The sequence below is a fragment of the Oryx dammah genome, unplaced genomic scaffold (genome assembly GCF_014754425.2).
Source record: "Oryx dammah isolate SB20612 unplaced genomic scaffold, SCBI_Odam_1.1 HiC_scaffold_28, whole genome shotgun sequence".
In the NCBI taxonomy this organism is placed as follows: Eukaryota; Metazoa; Chordata; class Mammalia; order Artiodactyla; family Bovidae; genus Oryx; species Oryx dammah.
In genome coordinates this window covers 92,306,921-92,330,970 of record NW_024070212.1, presented here as the reverse complement: position 1 = coordinate 92,330,970, position 24,050 = coordinate 92,306,921, and the positions used below count along the sequence as shown (strand labels likewise).

The following is a 24,050-nucleotide window of genomic DNA, read 5'->3' as shown; positions in this document are numbered from 1 at the left end:
CCTCCAGGGGATCTTTCCAACCCAGGGATCAAACCTAGGTCTACTATACAGCAGGCAGTCTCCTGCATTGCAGGCAGATTCTTAACCAACTATATCATGAGGGAAGCTGACAGAAAACACACTTAAAAGTATATATTTCCCTCTAAGTACAATTATAGCTGCATCCCACAACTTTTATTCTATAATATTTTTATAATTCAATACAAAATATTTTCTAATTTCTGATATGCTTTCCTCTTTACCCAGGTATTCTTTAGAAATATATTTAATTTTCAAATATAAGGCAATATTCTAGTCTGTTACTGATTTCTAGCTAAAATTTAACTGTACATACAGTGTGATTAGAAAACATAATCATTAATAATATGATTTTGATTCTCTGAAATTTGAGACTGAATTTGTGGCTTAAAATATGATCAAATGAAAAAATTTTGTAGCTGGGAGGTGTTGATTAAGGATTCAAGTGGTAATCTTTTTGTCCTAATCTTCAATGTCCTTACTGATTTTATAGTTAATCTACCAAATACTGAGAAAGGGGTGTTAAATCTCCCACTGCAGTTGGTTACTTATTCGTTGGTCTTTACATCTGATTTACTTTGAGGCTATGCTATTAGATGAGTTCAAACTGGAAACAATTATGTCTTCCTAGTTAAGTTTTATCAATATGACATGAGCCTCTTGAGCAACATTTTTTTTCCCAAGACTTACTATGTGTACTAGTTGCTCAGTCATGTCCGACTCTTTGCAACCCCGTGGACTGTGGCTTGCCAGACTTCTCTGTCCATAGAATTTTCCATGCAAGACTGCTGGAGTGGGTTGCCATTCCATTCTCCAGGGGTCTTCCCGACCCAGGCAAACCCAGGTCTTCTGTATTGCAGGAAGATTCTTTTTACCATCTGAGCTGCCAGGGAACCCCTCCCAAGCCTTAGATATCTAAGTCTTAAAAACTATTTGATTAGGCTTTTAAAATCCAGTCTGTTTATCTTTTAATCCGAAGTTAATCTACTCATACTTAATAAGAATTACTGTTACATATGGATCTACATCTACCTCCATCCTCCTTTGTCCTGCTTGTCCCACTTGTTCTATCCCTCCTACTACAGTTTTCTTTGAATTTATTTGAGAGACTTATTCCAAGTGTTTTCCTTGTACTGGTTTGGAATTTTTATGCCCAAATTGTGTTCTTTCAGCAGTTACCCTTAAAAATATTACATGTATCCTTTTAACTTATCAAAGTCTAATATTAATCTTATAAAAATACCTTTTTCTCCATTTAGCATTACTCCTGATACACTGTTAACTCTGTATACTTTTAAGTTTCATAATTACTGTTTTAAGTAATCAATGCTCATTTATATTATTCATATAAAATGACTTTCATTGCTCCACTATCATTTTTGTAGCTCTGATCTGTATTCTCCTTCTGCCTGAAATATATTCTTTAGAATTTCCTTTGGTGAGCTGGTGGCATGCACACTCAACTGTGTGTCTAAAGGTCTATTTTACAATCATTCTTACAAGATATTTTTTGCTTGGTGTAGAATTTGTAGTTGGTGGTTATTTTCTTTCAGGCTATTACAAGTATTCTACTGTCATTGAGCTTCCACTACTGCTGCTGAAAAGTTGTCCATCAAACTAACATGACTTTAAAGAACTTCTGCCCTTTTATCTGGCAAAGATTTTCTATATTCGGTTTTCTGTAGTCATTATAACTTTCTACATGTTGATTTCTTTTAATATATACTTTTGGAATTTGTTAAGACTTCTTTACCCTCTGATTTGACATTCTAGAAATTTTCTGGTGATCAACCCTTCAAATATTTGGTCTGTATTACTTTTCTCTCTTCTCCTTCTAATTCTCTGCTGCTACTGCTGCTAAGTCGCTTCAGTCGTGTCCGACTCTATGCGACCCCATAGACAGCAGCCACCAGGCTCCCCCGTCCCTGGGATTCTCCAGGCAAGAACACTGGAGTGGGTTGCCATTTCCTCCTCCAATGCATGAAAGTGAAAAGTGAAGCGAAGTCACCCAGTTGTTGTGTCCGACTCGTAGTGACCCCATGGACTGCAGCCTACCAGGCTCCTCTGTCCATGGGATTTTCTAGGCAGGACTCCTGGAGTGGCTTGCCATCTAGTTCTCTAGGTATATATATATCGGACATTTTCACTCTATTCTCTAGGCTACTTTTCCTTTTTTCTGTATCTTTCATTTTTTCTCTCTTCACAGTGTATTTGGGATTTCTCTTGGTCTATCTTTCAATTCACAAATTCTAACATCATCTATATGTATTCCTTTCTTAAATCTATCCATTAGCTTAAATTTCAATTATCATGTCTCAATTCACAATGCTCTTTCTTAATTTTTATATTTCAAATCTCATAGGTCACATTTTATAGCTTCCTATGACTTACAACTGTATTCAAACTTGTCCCTTATTTCTGTAAAAATGATAACTGTACTTAACCATGCCAATCTCAAGATTTCTAAGGCATTAAGTCTTTTTCTGTTTCCTGTTCTCATTCACATTGTCTTATTTTGTTGCATGTCTGCTTATGTTTGACTGAATGGTGGTCACTCTACTTGAGAGTAGATAAAACAAAGGCATTTTCTTTTTGAGAGGGTTTGTTTTTGCTTCTCCTGGGCATCAGAGAACACTACCAGTTCTGGACTATGTTAAACTATATTCAAGGCTTAAGGTTCACTAGACAACACAGGCATTTTTCAAAGTAGTCTGTAACTCCTCAGGATGGCTAATCCATTTCCTCAACCTATGGGTGATGCCTTCTGAAGTCACAGTTTATCATGAAGAGTCTCCTATTAAATATCCCACTTTGTGAACATCCTGGGCTTTGATCAGTCTTCTTCTTGCCCTGAAATACTGATAAGCTAAAGTTCAAATTTATTGAAATTAGCAAAGGTCGCCAAGGTAAAAGCAGCTTCCATTCTCATTTACTTAATAGAGTAAAAATTCAGTTATTTCCTCAACTTTTTACTTAAATGATTCAAGATACTGAACAATATGACCTGTGAGGAAACTGGATTTTACTGACCTATTAAAAAATAAACTTAATCCATGCTATGTAAGAGTCTTTTGCAAATTATCCAAAGACTTTTTATTTCATATTAACTGTGAAAAAGTGAAAGTGAAGTCACTCAGTCGTGTCTGACTCTTTGTGACCCCATGGACGTAGCCTACCAGGCTCCTCCATCCATGGGATTTTCCAGGCAAGAATACTAGAGTGGGTTGCCATTTCCTTCTCCAGGAGATCTTCCTAACCCAGGGATTGAACCCGGGTCTCCAACATTACAGACAGACGCTTTACCATCTAAGCCACCAGAGAAGTCATATTAACTGCAGAAGTATAATAATTATCATATTTATTATAGAATATGCAATGCTTAATGCTCTACCACTGTCTACCATTTATGGCATAAATTCTTGGCCTGATACTTTTAATAATTTCTCCTATTAGGCAGTAGCATTCTTCTTATTAATTCTGAGTTTTTTAAGTAGAAATAACCTGTAATAAATGTGCAAATATCTTTGGATTTCCTGAAGTATTCCTTAGATTAAAAATGTATAGAATTTCTTAAGAAGAAATGAAACAAGTTCTTTAACTAGACTTTATATCAAATTTCATCAGCTCTGAGGTGGCTGTAATTTTTTCAACACATCCTTTGCCTATTCTTTTTTTCCAATGAAATGTGTTTATTTCTGAGTATTCAATCTGTCTACTGCTTAAGTTTTCTTAACATGATGTAAAACGTGGGAGTTGAAAACTTTGAAATCAAAGCAAACACGCAGTCACCCTAAAGAGCATTCCTGATTTTCTAAGTTTATAAAAAGATAAATTTGGGCCTCATTTGCACTGTTTGATTAACTTCTTTTGTCTCTATTCTTTTGTTATTTTGAAATTAAATGTTTATATAGATAAACACTGATATCAAATATATGTACTGTGAGTATATCCTTAAGTATTCGATTAAAAAGAGCTATAAACTATTTCACTGAATACAAAGTAGACAGCCAAATTTCAGATTAAAGAAGAAAAACCACTATGTTGTATCCTATTAAACACTGTCATCAAAGTAATTATGTCAATTTTAATGGGATTTTGGCATTGTTTTAGTGGAAAAGCTGTTAACTTGGGGGTTCAAGAACAGACAAATATTTATTTCCTTGAAAATAATGGCATACGCTTTCAACTTACAGGAACTTATCCAAAAGTTTTCTCAGGGTCAAATTAATTCTTAAGGGATGAGACAATTTAAGAAAACTTAACCACTGTCATGTTTTGAGAATTTTTTTTTTTGTCATTTGTTTTTGATTTTATGGCATTTTTTATATTAAAAAAAATCTGTATTAATTCATTCAAGACATCTCAAACAGGTATCTGCCAAATTCTTGATACTAGAGATAACCAACAAAAAATGGACCAAAAACCGCCATCAGACCTTACATTATACTGGTCAAACTCGATTATTTCTTTCTTTCTTATTATTTCAACCTTATATTTATCTAGATTTTGGTATGAAGTGACTTCTTTTTACTACTGTATGCTTTGCCTTACAACCTTGCTATATCAAAGCTCTATTAATGCCCTGACAAACTTTTGAGAAGATAATTTTGAGTATCAAAAGCTCTTTTTAAAAAAGTTTTAAAAATATTCATGCAAATACAATCAGAAATTTCACTCCTTAGAACTTAGCAAAAGGAAATGATTAAGGATGTACACAAAGACTAGAATATTCACTACAGCATCATAGTACCAGAAAACTAAAAATAATTCAACTGTCCAATAATATGTGAATGGTTAAACAGATATACAATTACTTAGTCATGTTTTGTAAATTATAAGACTGTATACAAATGTGATACACCTTGTTTTTAAAATATGAAAAGATATGAATAAGCTGATCCCATATATGTTACAAATATAGATGGCTACATTCCAAAATATCAATCATGGTTATCTCTGGATTATGAAATTGACAGCAATCTTACCTCTTTTTCCCTTCTCTGTTTTCCATATTTTCTACTAAATTAGAAAATAATAATTGCAATAATGAGTCAACAGAGACTACATTATTTACAAAATTCAAAAGATGTTTAAATGGTTTCAGTTTAATCTTTAATACAAAGACTAAGTATTACAGAATAAGAGCCAAGGTATATTTACAATTTGCTCTTTTCTCCAAATAAAGTATTGTTGATAATCCTACAGAATTAGAGTACTGCTGGAAAAGAAATACCACAGAACAATGCCCAACATTGCCAGTTGTAAGATGGCACCAGATAATCAAAATAAAAATATATTTTGGGTTAGTTACCTGTCCAGGGCTTCTTTGAAGTACTTCCTCTGGACATCAAACTGAAAGACTGTACGTTCACAATCAGTTGAAGCATTATCACTGCCCCCATGTTTCTTCAGGAAGGCATCAAATCCATTTTCATCTGGATATTTCAAGCTACCCATGAATACCACTAAGTGAAAAGAATACAAAGTCACAGAACACAAAGATACAGACAATGCTTTTATTAACAAGGATGAAATTTCAAAAAAACTGGTAGAAAATATGCCAACAGTGATTACATCTGGATAATACTTATTTTCTTCATAGAACTTCTGTTTTTTAACTTTCTATAATGCTCATATATTACTTTTAAATTAAAAAACTAAATATTTTTAATGAAATATATAATTTATTTGAAAAGGTTAAAATGTAAACTGACATATATGCAAATTAATTTCTACTGTAAAAGCTCATAAGGTAAGAAATTCACCCTTGAGTAGCTTAGAAAACTAGCATACAAAGAAGTAGTAATTCAAGAGTTCATAACTGGATAGCATTCACAAAGGTTTTACTTGGGTACATTAATAATTACACTGAAGATTTACTGTTTTGCTTTGATATTATTCGTGCCTTTTTATTTTTTGTATTTCTGATTCTTTGACATCTTAAGGCCTTGCCAGTCCTGGAGGAACTGCCCCTCTCAAGATGACAGTCTAAACTCCTAAAGACTAGCAATTTCCTCCTGATTGGTTGGCCTTACTATACCTGAATAATAAGACTTACATTTTAAAATAGCTTCCTAAGCAGTTTCACTCTAATCCTCAAAACAAGTACACTCAAGATTAAAATTAAATCTTTCCCCTATGATATTCACTAAGATTTTTTTCTTAGTTTTTCTCTTATTAAACATTATCACAATCCTATCAAACCAGTTATTATCTGTGAAATCAATTCTTACAAATTTGGAGGAAAAAACACACCCGAGAATGATATTTTACAAAGATCTTACTGTGCTCCAAAAAGTGTGCCAGCCCGGGCAGGTCATCTGGATCAGCAAAACTCCCAACTCCAACACAAAGAGCCGCTGCAGACTGGAGTAAGTAGAACACATACAAATAGTGAGTCAATCCTACAGGAATAATGATGTCATCTCGTTTTAAGGATTCACTTGGAGATGGACCTTATCCAATAGAAAGTAACAGAATTCTTTCCCTGAGAATCTGGAGGAGCAGCAAAGTGAAACTCACCAGCACTGTGTCAGTTTCACCCTGCTGCTCCTCCTCTTGCCATCCTGCAAAATGCTGAACAGGTGCAGACCTAAGGGAAAAAGCAGAAACAGACAGGGAAAAAGCCAAGGGGGACTGGCCAGCCCACCCAAGTATCATTTTGTGTCAGCATTTCAAAGTTCTGAACCAAGTTTGTTTCCTGATTAACCAGATTTCAGAAATCTGCAGAATATACCTGAGGAGATTTTCTCTAAAGATCTCTAAACAATTAAAGACTCTGTGTTCATTAATTTAAGTTACTAGATGGAAACTTCTCAATATGTCACTCAGAAAATATTGTTTTTATTAAAACAGGGCATAAAATAACAACTCAGGAAAACATCTAACAAAGATAATAAATTAATGGTTATTAAAAAATTTTAAGCCATTAAAGAACTACAGAACTAAACTTTAAAGAGGCTTTTTAGTTCTTCACTTCTTATTTAAGGTATAAAAAATACATTACTTATTGGTTGACATTTTCCAAGTACTTTGGGAAAATCAATTTGCAACAAAATAGATGGTCAGGAGGTATGCCAAATTCTGCATTTAAAATGATCAGGGCAACCATTATATCAGAATAAGTTAAAAGACACAAAAAAGGAGAGAAAAATAGTCAATTTGAATCCTAAAGGATAGAAAGCTGAAATTTAACTTTCCCAAATTTTACAAACGTCAATTTTAAAGGGCTAACACATTTGATGACACAGACTATTCTGATAAATGGTTATCCTCTTAGAAGGCTTTTTAAAAAAAAATAGTGTACACCTGGTATAAAGTCTAACCATGTGTTGGCAGGGGGGCGGGGGCGTACATTTTTGGAAGAACCAAACAGCCTCACTTGATAGTCATAAATCCCTTATTTAAGACGTAGACACATAAATTTAGTTAAAACATGAGGGAATATCCACTTCTTCAAAGCACAGTCTAATGGGTTCTGTGATGTGTTTAATAGATGCCTAACCTGCTTTCAGCTCCAACTACCCCATTAAGCTTTCTTGTCTTGAACAGCAGGGTTGAAGACATTTTTGTATAAGTTGACTTAAACCACAGTTTATCAGTCAGCTTTGACCACAGCAAAAACAGGCTCTGCAATTGCTAGAAAAGAAATTCATACTTGAGAATTATCTATCCAAAAAATTCATACTTGAGAAATTCATACTTGAGATTTAAGAAAGCCTTGAACAAATCATAATTTGGCATATATCACACTTAAATTCCAATCTTGTTAATTTATCAAAACTTTAAGATCAAGAACAACTTTCCTCTGGGAGGAGGAAAGTGGAGGGGGTTAAAAATGATGATTAAAAGAGTAGCCAACTTCCTAATTAGGTAAATGTTTTCCAAAAACCTCAAAAAATTTTCTTCTACTATCCTTACAAATTCACATATTCATCTTAAACACAGTTCACATTTTTCAAATAAAAAAATCATAAAACCACTGCAAAATCCTATACTATTCTTAAGCCACCTCTTATCTAGACTACCTACTTTATTTACCTTTTGTAGGCATTAATTCATTCAGTGAATATAAATAATTTTCCATGACTACAATCATGGGATCTTTCCTTTCACTACTGTACCCACAGCATAAAACAATTTGATCTCATCTTCAAACTGCACTAACCTCCTCCATTCCTTTCTAAAATCCAGAAAATCAGCTATCAGTATCTTATGAGGGAATATATCATACCAAGCTCTCAGAAAAGACAGGCAGCATCTAAGCCATTTTTTAAATGATTACTAGAATCTGACCCTGCTGCTTCTAGACAAGGTAACATTTAGAGTTTGATGTATGTAATAAGCAAAATAAAAGTTAAGTGAAGTGAAGTCGCTCAGTCATGTCTGACTCTTTGCGACCCCATGGACTGTAGCCTACCAGGCTTCTCTGTCCATGGGATTTTCCAGGCACGAGTACTGGAATGGGTTGCCATTTCCTTCTCCAGGGGATCTTCCTGATCCAGGGATCAAACCCAGGTCTCCCACATTGCAAGAGGACACTTTACCCTCTGAGCCACCAGGGAAGCTCAAGGAAAATAAAAAGGGGTACCCAAAATACTGGATGCACATCTTCTTTTGTCAAACAGGTTCATAATTGCTATATAAATCTAAAATATTTTATTATATCTTGACAATAAAATTGGCTGTCAAAAAAATTTTTAACTTAATCCTAGAGTTTTGCTTATCAGTTGACAGAGGGTATGAAGAAGTCCAAATACAGGAAAAGCTATTAATAGAGATACAGGAAGAAGTTTATAAACCAGAAATATTCAGCTATGACGTTATAACACAGTAAGTCTGGAGCTAAAATGGACTTCAAAATTTATGTAATCTAATTCTCTTGTTTTAGAAATGAGGGGAAAAAATGAGAAAATGAAAAAGTCTAAGATCATTTGTAAAGATAATGACAATCTCAGAATTCAGGTTTCTTAACTATCACTGTTCTTCCCACTTGACTTATTTCTTCTCTTCTATTATTTCTCTATTTGGAACTATAAGATCTATTTTAAATTAAAAGTGAGTTGATTAACTCCTGATTCATTTATAAAGACTTTAGTATAGACTATAGAGACTATAAAGACTATAGCCTTCCTAGTGTTTTAGGTTATATAGACTATAAAGACAACAGCCTTCCTGGTGTTTTGGGTTTTATCCCCAAAGCCTTCCAAGCTAAAATCACTTGGCCCATCTTGCTGTGCCAAAACAGGCATCAATTATAATCTGAATAGCAAGAGGGAAAGGCTTCTTTAAACATGACTCAACCTCTCCAATGCCTAAGTGAAACAACTGGCACAATCTTCTTTAAAAAAAATTTTTTTTTCCAGGAAGAGTACCCATCAATTTATCTAAGACATACCTACTACTTACATTTCAAACTGTCACATTTTGAGGGCTGATTTTATAGTGTTATACATGTGATCTTTTGGATTTTAGTGTTAATAATCTGAACTTTAATTCATTTTTTTGAGAATGGTACCATGTTGAAAATATTACCAATATTTAAGATACTAGCTTTAACAAACATTTGCTAGTCAATTCCACTATAATGGCTCCAGAATATTATACTCCAATATAGGTATTTTCTACTTCAAAATGGAAGCATTCTTCAAAAACTATCCAGAGAGGAACATTATTTCTATCAACCAGTACTTATCTATTCACCTACTGTTATTAATATGTTTCACTAACTAAGCTCAACTCCCCATTTCTATTTTAATTCTTCCAGTTTACTTATTAATTATTTGGACCACTGATGCTTCCCCATAAAAATACAAACCACATTCAGTTACTTACACAGAAATTACCCATGAGGATTCTCAGAAACACAGGCCTATGTAAGAATTCTACACTACACTTGTTCTCTTATGCTTTTTCCAGTCTCTCCAAGGATAATACATTCTCTTATTCCTCTATCCCAGGCTAAGAACTTTGCAGATTCACAGCTCCAGGCATTTGTTTTTAAAATATGTCGTCAAATACTCCCAGTGATTATCTCTGAGAGTTATGGTTATGGGCAACTATTATATTTTTGTTTTTATTTTCCATTAGCTTCTATAATGAGCATTTGTCAATTTCATGATAGAGCAAAAAGAAGCTTTTTTTCCTTAAATTTTTTGGCCATACCATCTGGCATGAAGGATCTTAATTCCCCGACCAGGGATCAAACCCAGGCTCCCAGCAGTTGAAACAAAGAGTCTTAACCACTGCTAACCACTGAACCACCAAGGAAGTTCCTAGAGGAAAATATTTTTTTAAATGTAATCTTTACATAGAATAAATATTCCTTTACTGAAGATCAACAGATATATACTTCCTATTTGCCAGTAAGCGACAAAACATAAGTTTGGAACTTATCACAAAGAATTCTCAAATTAGAAAAAGATGTAACAGACATGACTCACACCTGTTTTTCAGTGGTTTTCTTTCTAGCTTCTGCCCTCTCTTCTAATTCTTCCAACTCATTATCCTCAGTGTCAAGATCATCATCATGTTCATCATCATCATCATCAAACTCATCTTCATCATCAAAACCTTCTTCATCATCATCTTCTATTTCTGCTCCAGAATCTTCATCATCATCATCATCATCATCATCGTCATCATCATCATCTTCCTCTTCTTCTTCCTCCTCTTCTTCCTCTTCATCATCTGTTGCATCACCCATTTTACCTTCCATATTACTTAGGTCTGAAATCAAAAGTGCCTGCAAGCCATTTCGTAATTTGATGTACCTAAAAAATAAAAATTGAAAAAAAAAAATCACAAAACATTCAAGTCAGCTATTCATTATACTATGACACTGAAAGATGAACTCCCCAGGTTGGTAGGTGCCCAATATGCTACTAGAGAACACTGGAGAAATAACTCCAGAAAGAAAGATGAGACAGAGCCAAAGTAAAAACAATGCCCAGTTGTGGACGTGACTGGTGATGGAAGTCAAGTTCGATGCTGTAAAGAGCAATACTGCATAGGAACCTGGAATGTTAGGTCTGTGAATCAAGGTAAATTGGAAGTGGTCAAACAGGAGATGGCAAGAATGAACATCAACATTTTAGGAATCAGTCAACTAAAATGGACTAGAATGGGTGAATTTAATTCAGATGACCATTATATCTACTACTGTGGGCAAGAATCTCTTAGAAGAAATGGAGTAGCCCTCAGGTCAACAAAGAGTCCAAAATGCAGTATTTGAGTTCAATCTCAAAAATGACAGAATGATCTCTGTTCGTTTCCAAGGAAAACCATTCGATATCACAGTAATCCAAATCTCTGCCCCAAGCAGTAATGCTGAAGACGCTGAAGTTGAATGGTTCTATGAAGACCTACAAGATCTTCTAGAATTAACACCCCAAAACAATGTCCTTTTCATTATGGGGACTGGAATGCAAAAGTAGGAAGGCAAGCAATATCTGGAATAACAGGTAAATTTGACCTTGGAGCACAAAATGAAGCAGGACAAAGGAAAACAGCGTTTTGCCAAGAGAACACCTTCTTCCAACAACACGAGAAGACTCTACACATGGACATCACCATGTGGTCAATACCGAAATCAGACTGATTATACTCTTTGCAGCCAAAGATGGAGAAGCTCTATATAATCAGCAAAACCAAGACCGAGGGCTGACTGCGGCTCAGATCACGAACTCCTTACTCCCAGATTCGGACTTAAATTGAAGAAAGTAGGGAAAATCACTAGACCATTTAGGTATGACCTAAATCAAATCCCTTATGATTATACAGTGGAAGTGACAAATAGATTCAAGGGATTAGATCTGATAGAGGGCCTGAAGAACTATGGATGGAGGTTTGTGACACTGTACAGGAGGCAGTGATGAACACCATCCCCAAGAAACAGAAATGCAAAAAGGCAAAATGGTTGTCTGAGAAGGCCTTACAAATAGTTGAGAAAAGAAGAGAAGCTAAAGACAAAGCAGGAAAAAAAATCTTAATGCAGAGTTTCAAAGAATAACAAGAAGAGATAAAGTCTTCCTCAGTGATCAATACAAAGAAACAGAGGAAAACAACAGAATGGTAAAGACTAGAGATCTATCTCTTCAAGAAGATCAGGAATACCAAGGGAATATTCATGCAAAGATGGGCACAATAAAAACAGAAAGGTATGGACTTAACAGAAGCAGAAGAGATTAAGAGGAGGTGGCTAGAATACACAGAAATGTACAAAAAAGGTCTTCATGACCCAGATAACCACAATGGTGTGATCACTCACCTAGAGCCAGAAAACCTGGAGTGCAAAGTCAAGTGGGACTTAGGAAGCATCACTACAAACAAAGCTAGTGGAGGTGATGGAATTCCAGTTGAGCTATTTCAAATCCTGAAAGATGATGCTGTTAAAGAGCTGAACTCAATATGCCAGCAAATGTGGAAAACTCAGCAGTGGCCACAGGACTGGAAAGGGTCAGTTTTCATTCCAATCCCAAAGAAAAGCAATGCCAAAGAATGTTCAAACTATCGCACAATTGCACGCATCTCACATGCTAGCAAGGTAATGTTCAAAATCCTTCAAGCTAGGATTCAACAGTATGTGAACCAAGAACTTCCAGATGTACAAGCTGGATTTAGAAGGGGCAGAGGAACCAGAGATCAAACTGCCAACATCCACTGGATCATAGAAAAAGCATGGAAGGAAATTCCAGGAAAACATCTGCTTCACTGTTTACACTGAAGCCTTTGACTGTGTGGATCACAACAAACTGGAAAATGGAATACCAGATCACCTTGCCTGTCTCTTAAGAAATCTGGATGCAGGACAAAAAGCAATAGTTAGAACCTTACATAGGTAAACAGACTAGTTCAAAACTGGGAAAGGAGTACAAGGCTATATACTATCACTTTGTTTACTTAACTTATATGCAGAGTATACTGTGCAAAATGCTGGGTTGGATGACTCACAAGCTGGAATTAAGATTGCTGAGAGAAATATCAACAACCTCAGATATTCAGATGACACCACTTTCATGGCAGAAAGCAAAGAGGAACTACAGAGCCTCTTCATGAAGGTGAAAGAGAAGAGTGAAAAAGCTGGCTTAAAGCTCAACATTCAAAAAATGAAGGTCATGGCATCCGGTCCCATCACTTCACAGCAAACAGATGTGGGAAAGTGGAAACAATGACAGATTTTATTTTCTTGTACTCCAAAATCACTGTGGATGGTGACTGCAACTACGAAATTCAGACACTTGCTCCTTGGAAGAAAAGCAATGACAAACTTAGTGTATTAAAAGGCAGAGACATTACTTTGCTGAAAAAAGTCTGCATAGTCAAAACGATTTTTCCAGTAGCCATAAGCGGATACAAGAGGTGGATGACAAGTCTGAGTGCCAAAAAAATTGATGCTTTCAAACTGTGGTGTTGGAGAAGACTCCTAAGAGTCCCTTGGACTGTAAGATCGAATCAGTCCATAGGACAGAAATGGTATGGACCTAACAGAAGCAGAAGATATTAAGAAGAAGTGGCAAAAATACACAGAAGAACTGTACAAAAAAGATCTTCATGACCCAGATAATCATGATGGCGTGATCACTAATCTAGAGCCAGATATCCTGGAATGTGAAGTCAAGTGGGCCTTAGAAAGCATCACTATGAACAAAGCTAGTGGAGATGATGGAATTCCAGTTGAGCTATTTCAAATCCTGAAAGATGATGCTGTGAAAGTGCTGCACTCAATATGCCAGCACATTTGGAAAACTCAGCAGTGGCCACAGGACTGGAAAAGGTCAGTTTTCATTCCAATCCCAAAGAAGGCAATGCCAAAGAATGCTCAAACTACTGCACAATTGCACTCATCTCACATGCTAGGAAAGTAATGCTCAAAATTCTCCAAGCCAGGCTTCAGCTATATGTGAACCGTGAACTCCCTGATGTTCAGGCTGGTTTTAGAAAAGGCAGAGAAACCAGACATCAAATTGCCAACATCCACTGGATCATGGAAAAAGCAAGAGAGTTTCAGAAAAACATCTATTTCTGCTTTATTGACTATGCCAAAGCCTTTGACTGTGTGGATCACAATATACTGTGGAAAATTCTGAAAGAGATGGGAATACCAGACCACCTGACCTGCCTCTTGAGAAATCTGTATGCAGGCCAGGAAGCAACAGTTAGAACTGGACATGGAACAACACACTGGTTCCAAATAGGAAAAGGAATACATCAAGGCTGTATATTGTCACCCTGCTTATTTAACTTCTATGCAGAGTACATCATGAGAAATGCTGGACTGGAAGAAACACAAGCTGGAATCAAGATTGCCAGGAGAAATATCAATAACCTCAGATATGCAGATGACACCACCCTTATGGCAGAAAGTGAAGAGGAGCTAAAAAGCTTCTTGATGAAAGTAAAAGAGGAGAGCAAAAAAGTTGGCTTAAAGCTCAACATTCAGAAAACGAAGATCATGGCATCCGGTCCCATCACTTCATGGGAAATAGATGGGGAAACAGTGGAAACAACGTCAGACTTTGTTTTTTCAGTTCAGTTCAGTTCAGTCGCTCAGTCGTGTCTGACTCTTTGCGACCCCATGAATCGCAGCACGCTAGGCCTCCCTGTCCATCACCATCTCCTGGAGTTCACTCAGACTCACGTCCATCCAGTCCGTGATGCCATCCAGCCATCTCATCCTCGGTCATCCCCTTCTCCTCCTGCCCCCAATCTCTCCCAGCATCAAAGTTTTTTCCAATGAGTCAACTCTTTGCATGAGGTGGCCAAAGTATTGGAGCTTCAGCTTTAGCATCATTCTTTCCAAAGAAATCTCAGGGTTGATCTGCTTCAGAATGGACTCGTTGGATCTCCTTGCATTCCAAGGGACCCTCAAGAGTCTTCTCCAACACCACAGTTCAAATGCATCAATTCTTCGGCACTCAGCCTTCTTCACAGTCCAACTCTCACATCCATACATGACCACGGGAAAAACCATAGCCTTGACCAGACGGACCTTAGTTGGCAAAGTAATGTCTCTGCTTTTGAATATACTATCCAGGTTGATCATAACTTTTCTTCCAAGGAGTAAGAGTCTTTTAATTTCATGGCTGCAGTCACCATCTGCAGTGATTTTGGAGCCTAGAAAAATAAAGTCTGACACTGTTTCTACTGTTTCCCCATCTATTTCCCATGAAGTGATGGGACCAGATGCTACGATCTTTGTTTTCTGGATGTTGAGCTTTAAGCCAACTTTTTCACTCTCTTCTTTCACTTTCATCAAGAGGCTTTTTAGCTCCTCTTCACTTTCTGCCATAAGGGTGGTGTCATCTGAATATCTGAGGTTATTGATATTTCTCCTGGCAATCTTGATTCCAGCTTGTGCTTCTTCCAGTCCAGCATTTCTCATGATGTACTCTGCATAGAAGTTAAATAAGCAGGGTGACAATATACAGCCTTGACGTACTCTTTTTCCTATTTGGAACCAGTGTGTTGTTCCATGTCCAGTTCTAACTGTTGATTCCTGGCCTGCATACAGATTTCTCAAGAGGCAGGTCAGGTGGTCTGGTATTCCCATCTCTTTCAGAATTTTCCACAGTATATTGTGATCCACACAGTCAAAGACTTTGGCATTGTCAATAAAGCAAAAATAGATGTTTTTCTGGAACTCTCTTGCTTTTTCCATGATCCAGTGGATGTTGGCAATTTGATCTCTGGTTTCTCTGCCTTGGACTTCCCTGGTGGCTCAGATGGTAAAAACGTCTGTCTACAATGTGGGAGACCTGGGTTCGATCCCTGGGTTGGGAAGTTCCCTGGAAAAGGAAATGGCAACCCACTCCAGTACTCTTGCCTAGAAAATCCCATGGACGGAGGAGCCTGGTGTCCATGGGGTCACAAAGAGTCAGACACGACTGAGCAACTTTATTTTTGGGAGCTCCAAAATCACTGCAGATGGTGATTGCAGCCATGAAATTAAAAGATGCTTACTCCTTGGAAGAAAAGTTATGACCAACCTAGATGGCATATTCAAAACCAGAGACATTACTTTGCCGACTAAGGTCCGTCTAGTCAAGGCTATGGTTTTTCCTGTAGTCATGTACGGATGTGAGAGTTGGACTGTGAAGAAGGCTGAGCACCAAAGAATTGATGCGTTTGAACCGTGGTGTTGGAGAAGACTCTTGAGAGTCCCTTGGACTGCAAGGAGATCCAACCAGTCCATTGTGGAGGAGATCAACCCTGAGATTTCTTTGGAAGGAATGATGCTAAAGCTGAAACTCCAGTACTTTGGCCACCTCATGCAAAGAGTTGACTCACTGGAAAAGACTTTGATGCTGGGAGGGATTGGGGGCAGGAGAAGAAGGGGACGACAGAGGATGAGATGGCTGGATGGCATCACTGACTCGATGGACGCGAGTCTGAGTGAACTCCGGGAGTCGGTGATGGACAGGGAGGCCTGGCGTGCTGTGATTCATGGGGTCGCAAACAGTCAGACACGACTGAGTGACTGAACTGAACTGAACTGAAAGGCGATCAACCCTGAATATTCATTGGAAGGACTGATGCTGAAGTTGAAGCTCAATACTTTGGCCACCTGATACAAAGACCTGACTCACTGGAAAAAATCCTAATGCTGGAAAAGATCCAGGCTAAGAGAAGGGGGCGACAGTGAATGAGATGGTTAGATGGCATCATCAACACAATGGACATGAATCAGAGTAAACTCAGGGAGATAGTGAAGGACAGGGAAACCTGGCGAGCTGCAGCTCATGGGGTCAAAAAGAGTCGGACAGGACTTAGCAACTGAACAACAATCCCTATCCTCTTTTATCCTGTTTTAACTTTTTTTCATATCATTTATCATCCCTTTTTTCTGGTTTTGGTTTTGTTTTGTTTTTTAATTTTCTGTCTGCACCTTTAGAAAGTTTGCTCTGAGGACAGGCTTTTCTTTTTCTTCATAGCTATATTTCCAGCACCTAAGACATTGCCTGGCACTTAGGAAACATTTAAGAAACATCTGCTGAATAAGCAGAGGAAATCCAATGCCCAAAGGCGGCCTGATATATAATAGGTATTTAATGTGCTAAGTGAAACAAAATATCAGGTAGTTCTATAAAAAAATAAAACTATGTGTACACACATACACAAAAATGTACACAAATATACATTAAATGTACATAAGTGAAGTGAGTGAAAGTCGCTCAATCATGTCCAACTCTTTGCGACCCCATGGACTATACAGACCATGGAATTCTCCAGGCCAGAATACTGGAGTAGGTAGCCTTTCCCTTCTCCAGGGGATCTTCCCAACCCAGGGATTGAACCCAGGTCTCCTTCACTGCAGGGAGATCTTCACCAGCTGAGCCACAAGCGAAGCCCAAGAATACTAGAGTGGGTAGCCTTTCCTTTCTCCAGGGGATCTTCCCGACCCAGGAATCAAACCAGGGTTTCCAGCATTGCAGGTGGATTCTTTACCAACTGAGCTATGAAAGTGAAAGTGAAGTTGCTCAGTTGTGTTCGACTTTTTGCAATCCCATGGACTGTAGACTTCTCTGTCCATGGGATTTTCCAGGCAAGAGTACTGGAGTAGGTTGCCATGGCCTTCTCCAGGGGATCTTCCCAATTCAAGGATCAAACCCGGGTCTCCCACACTGTAGGCAGATGCTTTTACCATCTGAGCCACCAGTTAAGTCAGGAAGCCCTAAATGTACACAAAAGTGTAGCAAAAGAACTAAAAGGACACAAACCAAATGTAATAGTAATATATATATATATATGGAGAGAGAATAAAATTAGAACAAGATACAAGAACTTTCATGCTTTACACTATAATTTCTACATATTTTTCAATCTTTTGTAATAATAATACACTTATTGTTTGTATAATAAAAATAATTTAATGAAAATCCAAAACCCACTCCTTAACAAATTAAGTACACACACAAACACATATGACCCTTAGCTTGAATTAACTTCTAAGGGTTAAATTCAAGAGAGAATTAACTTCTATAAATCAAATATCAAATCTATTTAAAGACAGTCATGGACAAAATGCTCTTCATCATCACTTCTATTCAACAATGTATTATAAGTCCTAGCAAATGAAAACAAATCCACAATATAAACAAACAAGAAAGAACTATAAGGCCAAAATATTGAAAGCTAAAACAATTCACTGCAAAAGTATATGATTAGCTACAGAATGCAACAGAATTTTTTCAAAAATGAGTAAAAAAAGTGTTCAGCAAAGCATCCAAAATCAAGAACCATTAAAAAAAAAAAACCATAAATTTCCTGTAGGCCAAAGCTAACCAATTAAAATAAGATTTAAGTAAAAGAATCTATTCACAAAAGCAAAAGAAACTATAAATATATATCCAATAACCACTCACATTTTATATATTAACTTATAAGTCTTAATCCATTTAATCTTCATAATAACCCTAATGAGTTATTATTCCCAATTTATGGATGAGGAAACTAAAGCACACAAGAAAAGGATTTTTTATTTGCCTAAGTTTAGCAGGGATTGAGCCCAAGTAGCATGGCACCAGAAGCCAATCTGTTTCTCATCCAACAACAGTAAAACTAGAAAATTTTACATGAGAAGATAACAGACTTGACTAGTCATAGCATGCAGTTGGAATGGGAACACCAAGTATTACAAAGATATAAATTCTTCCCCCAAATTAACCTATAAATTCAAGGCAATTCCAATTTAAAAATCCCAATAAGTTTGTATTTGTGTGTGTGTGTGTGTGTATAACTAGCTGTCGAGACTGTGCTATGCTCTGTTGTGTCTGACTCTTTGCAGTCCCATGGGCTGTAGCCTCCCACAGACTCTTCTGTCCATGGAATTTTCCAGAGAAGAATACAGAAACAGGTTGCCACTCCCTACTCCAAGGCATCTCCCCAACCCAGGGATTGAACCCGCATCTCTTGTACCTCCTGCATTGCATACGGATTTTTACCACTGCACTACCTGGGTAACTTGGCATACTGATTCTAAAATTCATATGGACAAAAAAAAAATATGTCAAGAACTTTTTCAAAAGGGAAAACATGATTGGAACTGCCTTACTAATTATGAAATATAATCTTTTAAAGCAATTAAAATTAAAGGGTATACTAGAACAAGAATACCGACAGATCAATTTAAGAAAACATGTTCTAGAAACAGAGCACTATTTATAATATCATTGTAACACGGTTTATTATGATTCAATAAATGATTTTGAAACAACAGGTAATTCTTTAGGGAGATAAAATAGCCATTTCTACCTTACACCTAACACATATAAATTCAATAGCTTACAGAGCAAAAGAAAAAAATCTTAAAAGTAATTATGAGAAAGTATTGTTATAATATTGGGATGAAGAAAATTTATGCTAAATAAGATACAAAATTATTATATTGGGGGAGATTTCACTATATTCTAACTTAAAATTCTTCTAAAATAAAACATAATAAACTAAATCTAACAGAAAACTGTATACTGAGAGAAGAGAATAACAATATACAAAAGAAGTGTCAGTCCCTCAGCTGTGTCAGACACCCTTTGTGACCCCATGCACTGCAGCCCACCAGGCTCCTCTGTCCATGTGATTTCCCAGGCAAGAATACTGGAGTGAGTTGCCACTCCCTTCTCCAGGGGTCTTTCCAACCCAGGAATTGAACCCAAGTCTCCTGCATTGCAGGCAGATTCTTTACCATCTAAGAGTTCCTTCAAATCAATTAGAGCATAAAACAAAAACAAATAAAAATAAGTTTAAAAATATATACAAACAGGGTATTCTCACATGCTTGCTTATGAATCTCAGTGGGTATAGTATTTTTGTAGTAGATGACAAACCTATTTTCTTAACAATGAGAACGCTGCATACCTTTTATCCCAGTGATTACATTCTAGATGCCTCACAGAAATAGTCACACACATGCACAAAGATATGTAACAATGTTCACTGCAGCAACATTTGTGATAGAGAAAAGTTGGAAATCATCCAAATTTCCACATAGAGAAAAACATGCAAATAAATTATCTCCTGGCCGTACCATAGTATACTATGTAACTTTCAAAACCTCATTTTCATATACAGAGATAAAATAATTAGCCACACAGGTTCTAGTCTTAAATTGTTATTTCTAGACCTAGATAGTGCTAAATCATTACAGGTCAAAAAAGGGTACCTGGGAAGATAACCATGTAATTATATAACTTGTCATTACCTCCCAACTAAACCATGTAGTCTCTATTTATGTGTGTGTGTGTGTAACTGTGTATAAATTTTTGGAGGGATAAGGCTCTTCTAAGATGTCTAAGAAAACCTCTCTCCCTTTAGCTTATTCAACCTGTCTACCTCAATTTAGTTTCACCCTCTCATGGTTCCTGTACTGACTATAAAGACTGAAGTAGGGACTTCCCCAGCAGTTCAGTAGTTAAGACTTGGTGCTTTCACTGTCAGGCTCACGTTAGATTTCTGGCTGGGGAACTAAGATTCCGCCCAAATCGTACGGTATGACCAAAAAAAGAAAAAAGAAATTAAAAGACTGAAGTAGGTTTCTTCAAACCAAGCCCAAGAATCAGGAAGGTAGTATTATTTTCCTTATAATAAAGTACCCACTCAATTCATTTTTATTTGTTCCTTCATAAAATGAACCAAAATTTTCTGAAGCTACATTCACTAAAATTACCACAGTTAAGAGTTCATTTATTTAAATCCAAAAATACATAAGAAATACTTGATACCACAAAGTCAGGGAAAGGTACTGTCTGTCTAGACCTGGAATTAACAATTGAAGGCTAGAGTCTTAGTCATTAATTACTCTATACTTGAAACTTTATTCATCTTTGCAGTTTAAAGCTGCAGACTTGGTTTAAGAAGTCCATAAAAGTATTAATTGTTATGCCCACCCAAACCATTAAAAATTAAATCTGTGTAGCTTTGCCTGTAGTCCAGGGCAGTTACAACTCTAAAGTTGATATAGCCTTTCTGAGTCAGCTAAAACCTTCTTACCCAAGCTGAATTAGTTTAAAGCTAAGCATATAACTGTTTAAAAAGAAAAAGAAACAAAAACTTATTGCACACAATATAGTTCTTACAAACAACCAAGCTCAAAAAAATCCACAGAGCAAGCCAACCCATTTATGACCTACCAGAAGGGCTTTTTGTTCCCCAATGGCAGTCCATCCCTATTTCTCAAGTTTCCTCATCTGTGGATCAGTTGTTAGGTTATTAGGTGTAACTAACCATTTTAATAATGGTCCCCTAGTGGCCTGGTCAATATTCCCAACAAGAGTTGGAGACTATTTCTCCCCACTCCTTGAATCTGGGCTAACTCTGTAAACTTTGCCTTTAATTTGTAGTGAAGTCCTAGAGTCTAGGCCTCAAGATGTCCTGCAGCTTCTGTCTTCACTCTTTTGGGACTTAACTGCCATGTCAAGAAGTTTAAACTAGACTATGCATGAGGATAGTTTAAGTGCAGAGAGAAGGCCCACCTTCTAGCTGTTCCCACCAAGGCCCTAGACATGTGATTAAAGCCATTTTATACCCTCTAGCTCCAATCAACCTACAAAATGAATACAGCCACACAGGTGAGCCCAGAAAACAGGAACAAAAAAATTGCCCAGCCGTCCGAAAAAACCACAATAACATAATAAATCATTGTTGCTGTCAGCCACTTAGATTTTGAGGTGGATTATTACAAGGCAATGCTAATATGCTTGCTGGCTGGCTTGCTCAGTCATATCTGACTCTACAACCCTATGGACTGGACTGTAGCCCACCAGGCTCCTTTGCCCATGGGATTTTCGAGGCAAGATTACTAGAGTAGATTACCATTTCCTCCTTCAGGATATCTTCCTGACCCAGGGATCAAACCCATGTTTCCTGCACCTTCTGCACTGCACGCAGATTTTTTACCACTGACCAATCGAGGAACCCCGCTAAGACACTAGGAGGTCTCAAATAATTGAGCAAGTCCACATCTAGATATATATACCCAAATGAGTTTAAAGCAGGGACTAGAACAGAATTTGTAAACTCATGTTCAAAGCAGCATTATTAACAATAGCTAAAAAGAGGAAACACCTCAAATGTCTATCAATAGATGAATAAATAAACAAGTTGTGATATATACAAACAAAGGAATATTCTTCAGTCTTAAAAAGGAAGGCAATTCTAATACATACCACAACATGGATGAATTTTGAAGATATGCTAAATGAAATAAAGCAGATACAAAAGGACAAGCATTATATAATTCAACTTACATGAGGTACCCAGAGTAAATTCACAAAGAGATAATAGAATGGTAGCTGTCAGGGTCTTGCAGGAGGAGAAGGAAATGGGGAGTTATTATTTCACAGTTTAGGATGAAAAAAGTTCTGGAGATGGACGGTAGTGAAGGAGCGGTGGCTGCGCGGGCGCAGGAGAGCCAAGAAGAGCTACTCCATGTTCAAGATCAGGAGGGGCAGCCAGTGAGGAGATACCCCTCATCCAAGGTAAGGAGCAGCGGCTGCGCTTTGCTGGAGCAGCCGTGAAGAGATGCCCCAAGTCCAAGGTAAGAGAAACCCAAGTAAGACAGTAGGTGTTGTGAGAGGGCATCAGAGAGCAGACACACTGAAACCATGATCACAGAAAACTAGTCAATCTGATCACACGGACCACAGCCTTGTCAAACTCAATGAAACTAAGCCATGCTGTGTGGGGCCACCCAAGATGGGCGGGTCATGGTAGAGAGGTCTGACAGAATGTGGTCCACTGGAGAAGGGAATGGCAAATCACTTCAGTATTCTTCTGTTGAGAACCCCATGAACAGTAAGAAAAGGCAAAATGAGAGTATACTGAAAGAGGAACTCCCCAGGTCGGTAGGTGCCCAAAATGCTACTGGAGATCAGTGGAGAAATAACTCCACAAAGAATGAAGGGATGGAGCCAAAGCAAAAACAATATCCAGTTGTGGATTTGACTGGTGATAGAAGCAAGGTCCGATGCTGTAAAGAGCAATATTGCATAGGAACCTGGAATGTCAGGTCCATGAATCAAGGTAAATTGGAAGTGGTCAAAAAGGAGATGGCAAGAGTGAACGTCAACATTCTAGGAATTAGTGAACTAAAATGGACTGGAATGGGTGAATTTAACTCAGATGACCATTGTATCGACTACTGTGGGCAGGAATCCCTTAGAAGAAATGGAGTAGCCATCATGGTCAACAAAAGAGTCCAAAATGCAGTACTTGGATGCAATCTCAAAAATGACAGAATGATCTCTGTTCGTTTCCAAGGCAAACCATTCAATATCACAGTAATCCAAGTCTATGCCCCAACCAGTAATGCTGAAGAAGCTGAAGTTGAACGGTTCGATGAAGACCTACAAGACCTTTTAGAACTAACACCCAAAAGTGATGTCCTTTTCATTATAGGGGACTGGAATGCAAAAGCAGGAAGTCAAGAAACACCTAGGGTAGCAGGCAAATTGGGCCTTGGAATACGGAATGAAACAGGGCAAAAGCTAATAGAGTTTTGCCAAGAGAACACATTGGTCATAGCAAACACCCTCCTCCAACAACACAAGAGAAGACCCTACACATGGACATCACCAGATGGTCAACACCAAAATCAGATTGATCATATTCTTTGCAGCCAAAGATGGAGAAGCTCAATACAGTCAGCAAAAACAAGACCGGGAGCTGACCATGGCTCGGATCATGAACTTGTTATTGCCAAATTCAGACTTAAATTGAAGAAAGTATGGAAATCCACTAGACCATTCAGGTATGACCTGAATCAAATTCCTTATGATTATACAGTGGAAATGAGAAATAGATTTAAGGGACTAGATCTGATAGAGTGCCCGAAGAACTATGGACTGAGGTTTGTGACATTATACAGGAGATAGGGATCAAGACCATCCCCATGGAAAAGAAATGCAAAAAAGCAAAATGGCTGTCTGGGGAGGCCTTACAAATAGCTGTGAAAAGAAGAGAAGTGAAAAGCAAAGGGAGAAAAGGAAAGATATAAGCATCTGAATGCAGAGTTCCAAAGAATAGCAAGGAGAGATAAG

The 24,050-nt window shown here is 37.3% G+C and overlaps 1 protein-coding gene across 2 annotated transcripts in view; it reads right to left on the bottom strand.

Annotated features, from left to right (window-relative positions):
* Positions 1-24,050, bottom strand: part of NRDC (nardilysin convertase) — a 113,541-nt gene that overhangs the window by 65,974 nt on the left and 23,517 nt on the right. Inside the window, exons 2-6 of one of the 2 annotated variants that reach the window (XM_040231137.1) lie at positions 10,463-10,790; positions 7,523-7,656; positions 6,541-6,610; positions 6,303-6,384; positions 5,330-5,483 (exon numbers count right to left, since the gene is read on the bottom strand). In XM_040231137.1, the coding sequence (XP_040087071.1) occupies positions 5,330-5,483; positions 6,303-6,384; positions 6,541-6,610; positions 7,523-7,656; positions 10,463-10,790 (768 nt within the window). The remainder of the gene's footprint in view (positions 1-5,329; positions 5,484-6,302; positions 6,385-6,540; positions 6,611-7,522; positions 7,657-10,462; positions 10,791-24,050) is intronic. The other variant, XM_040231138.1, reaches the window with a different exon arrangement.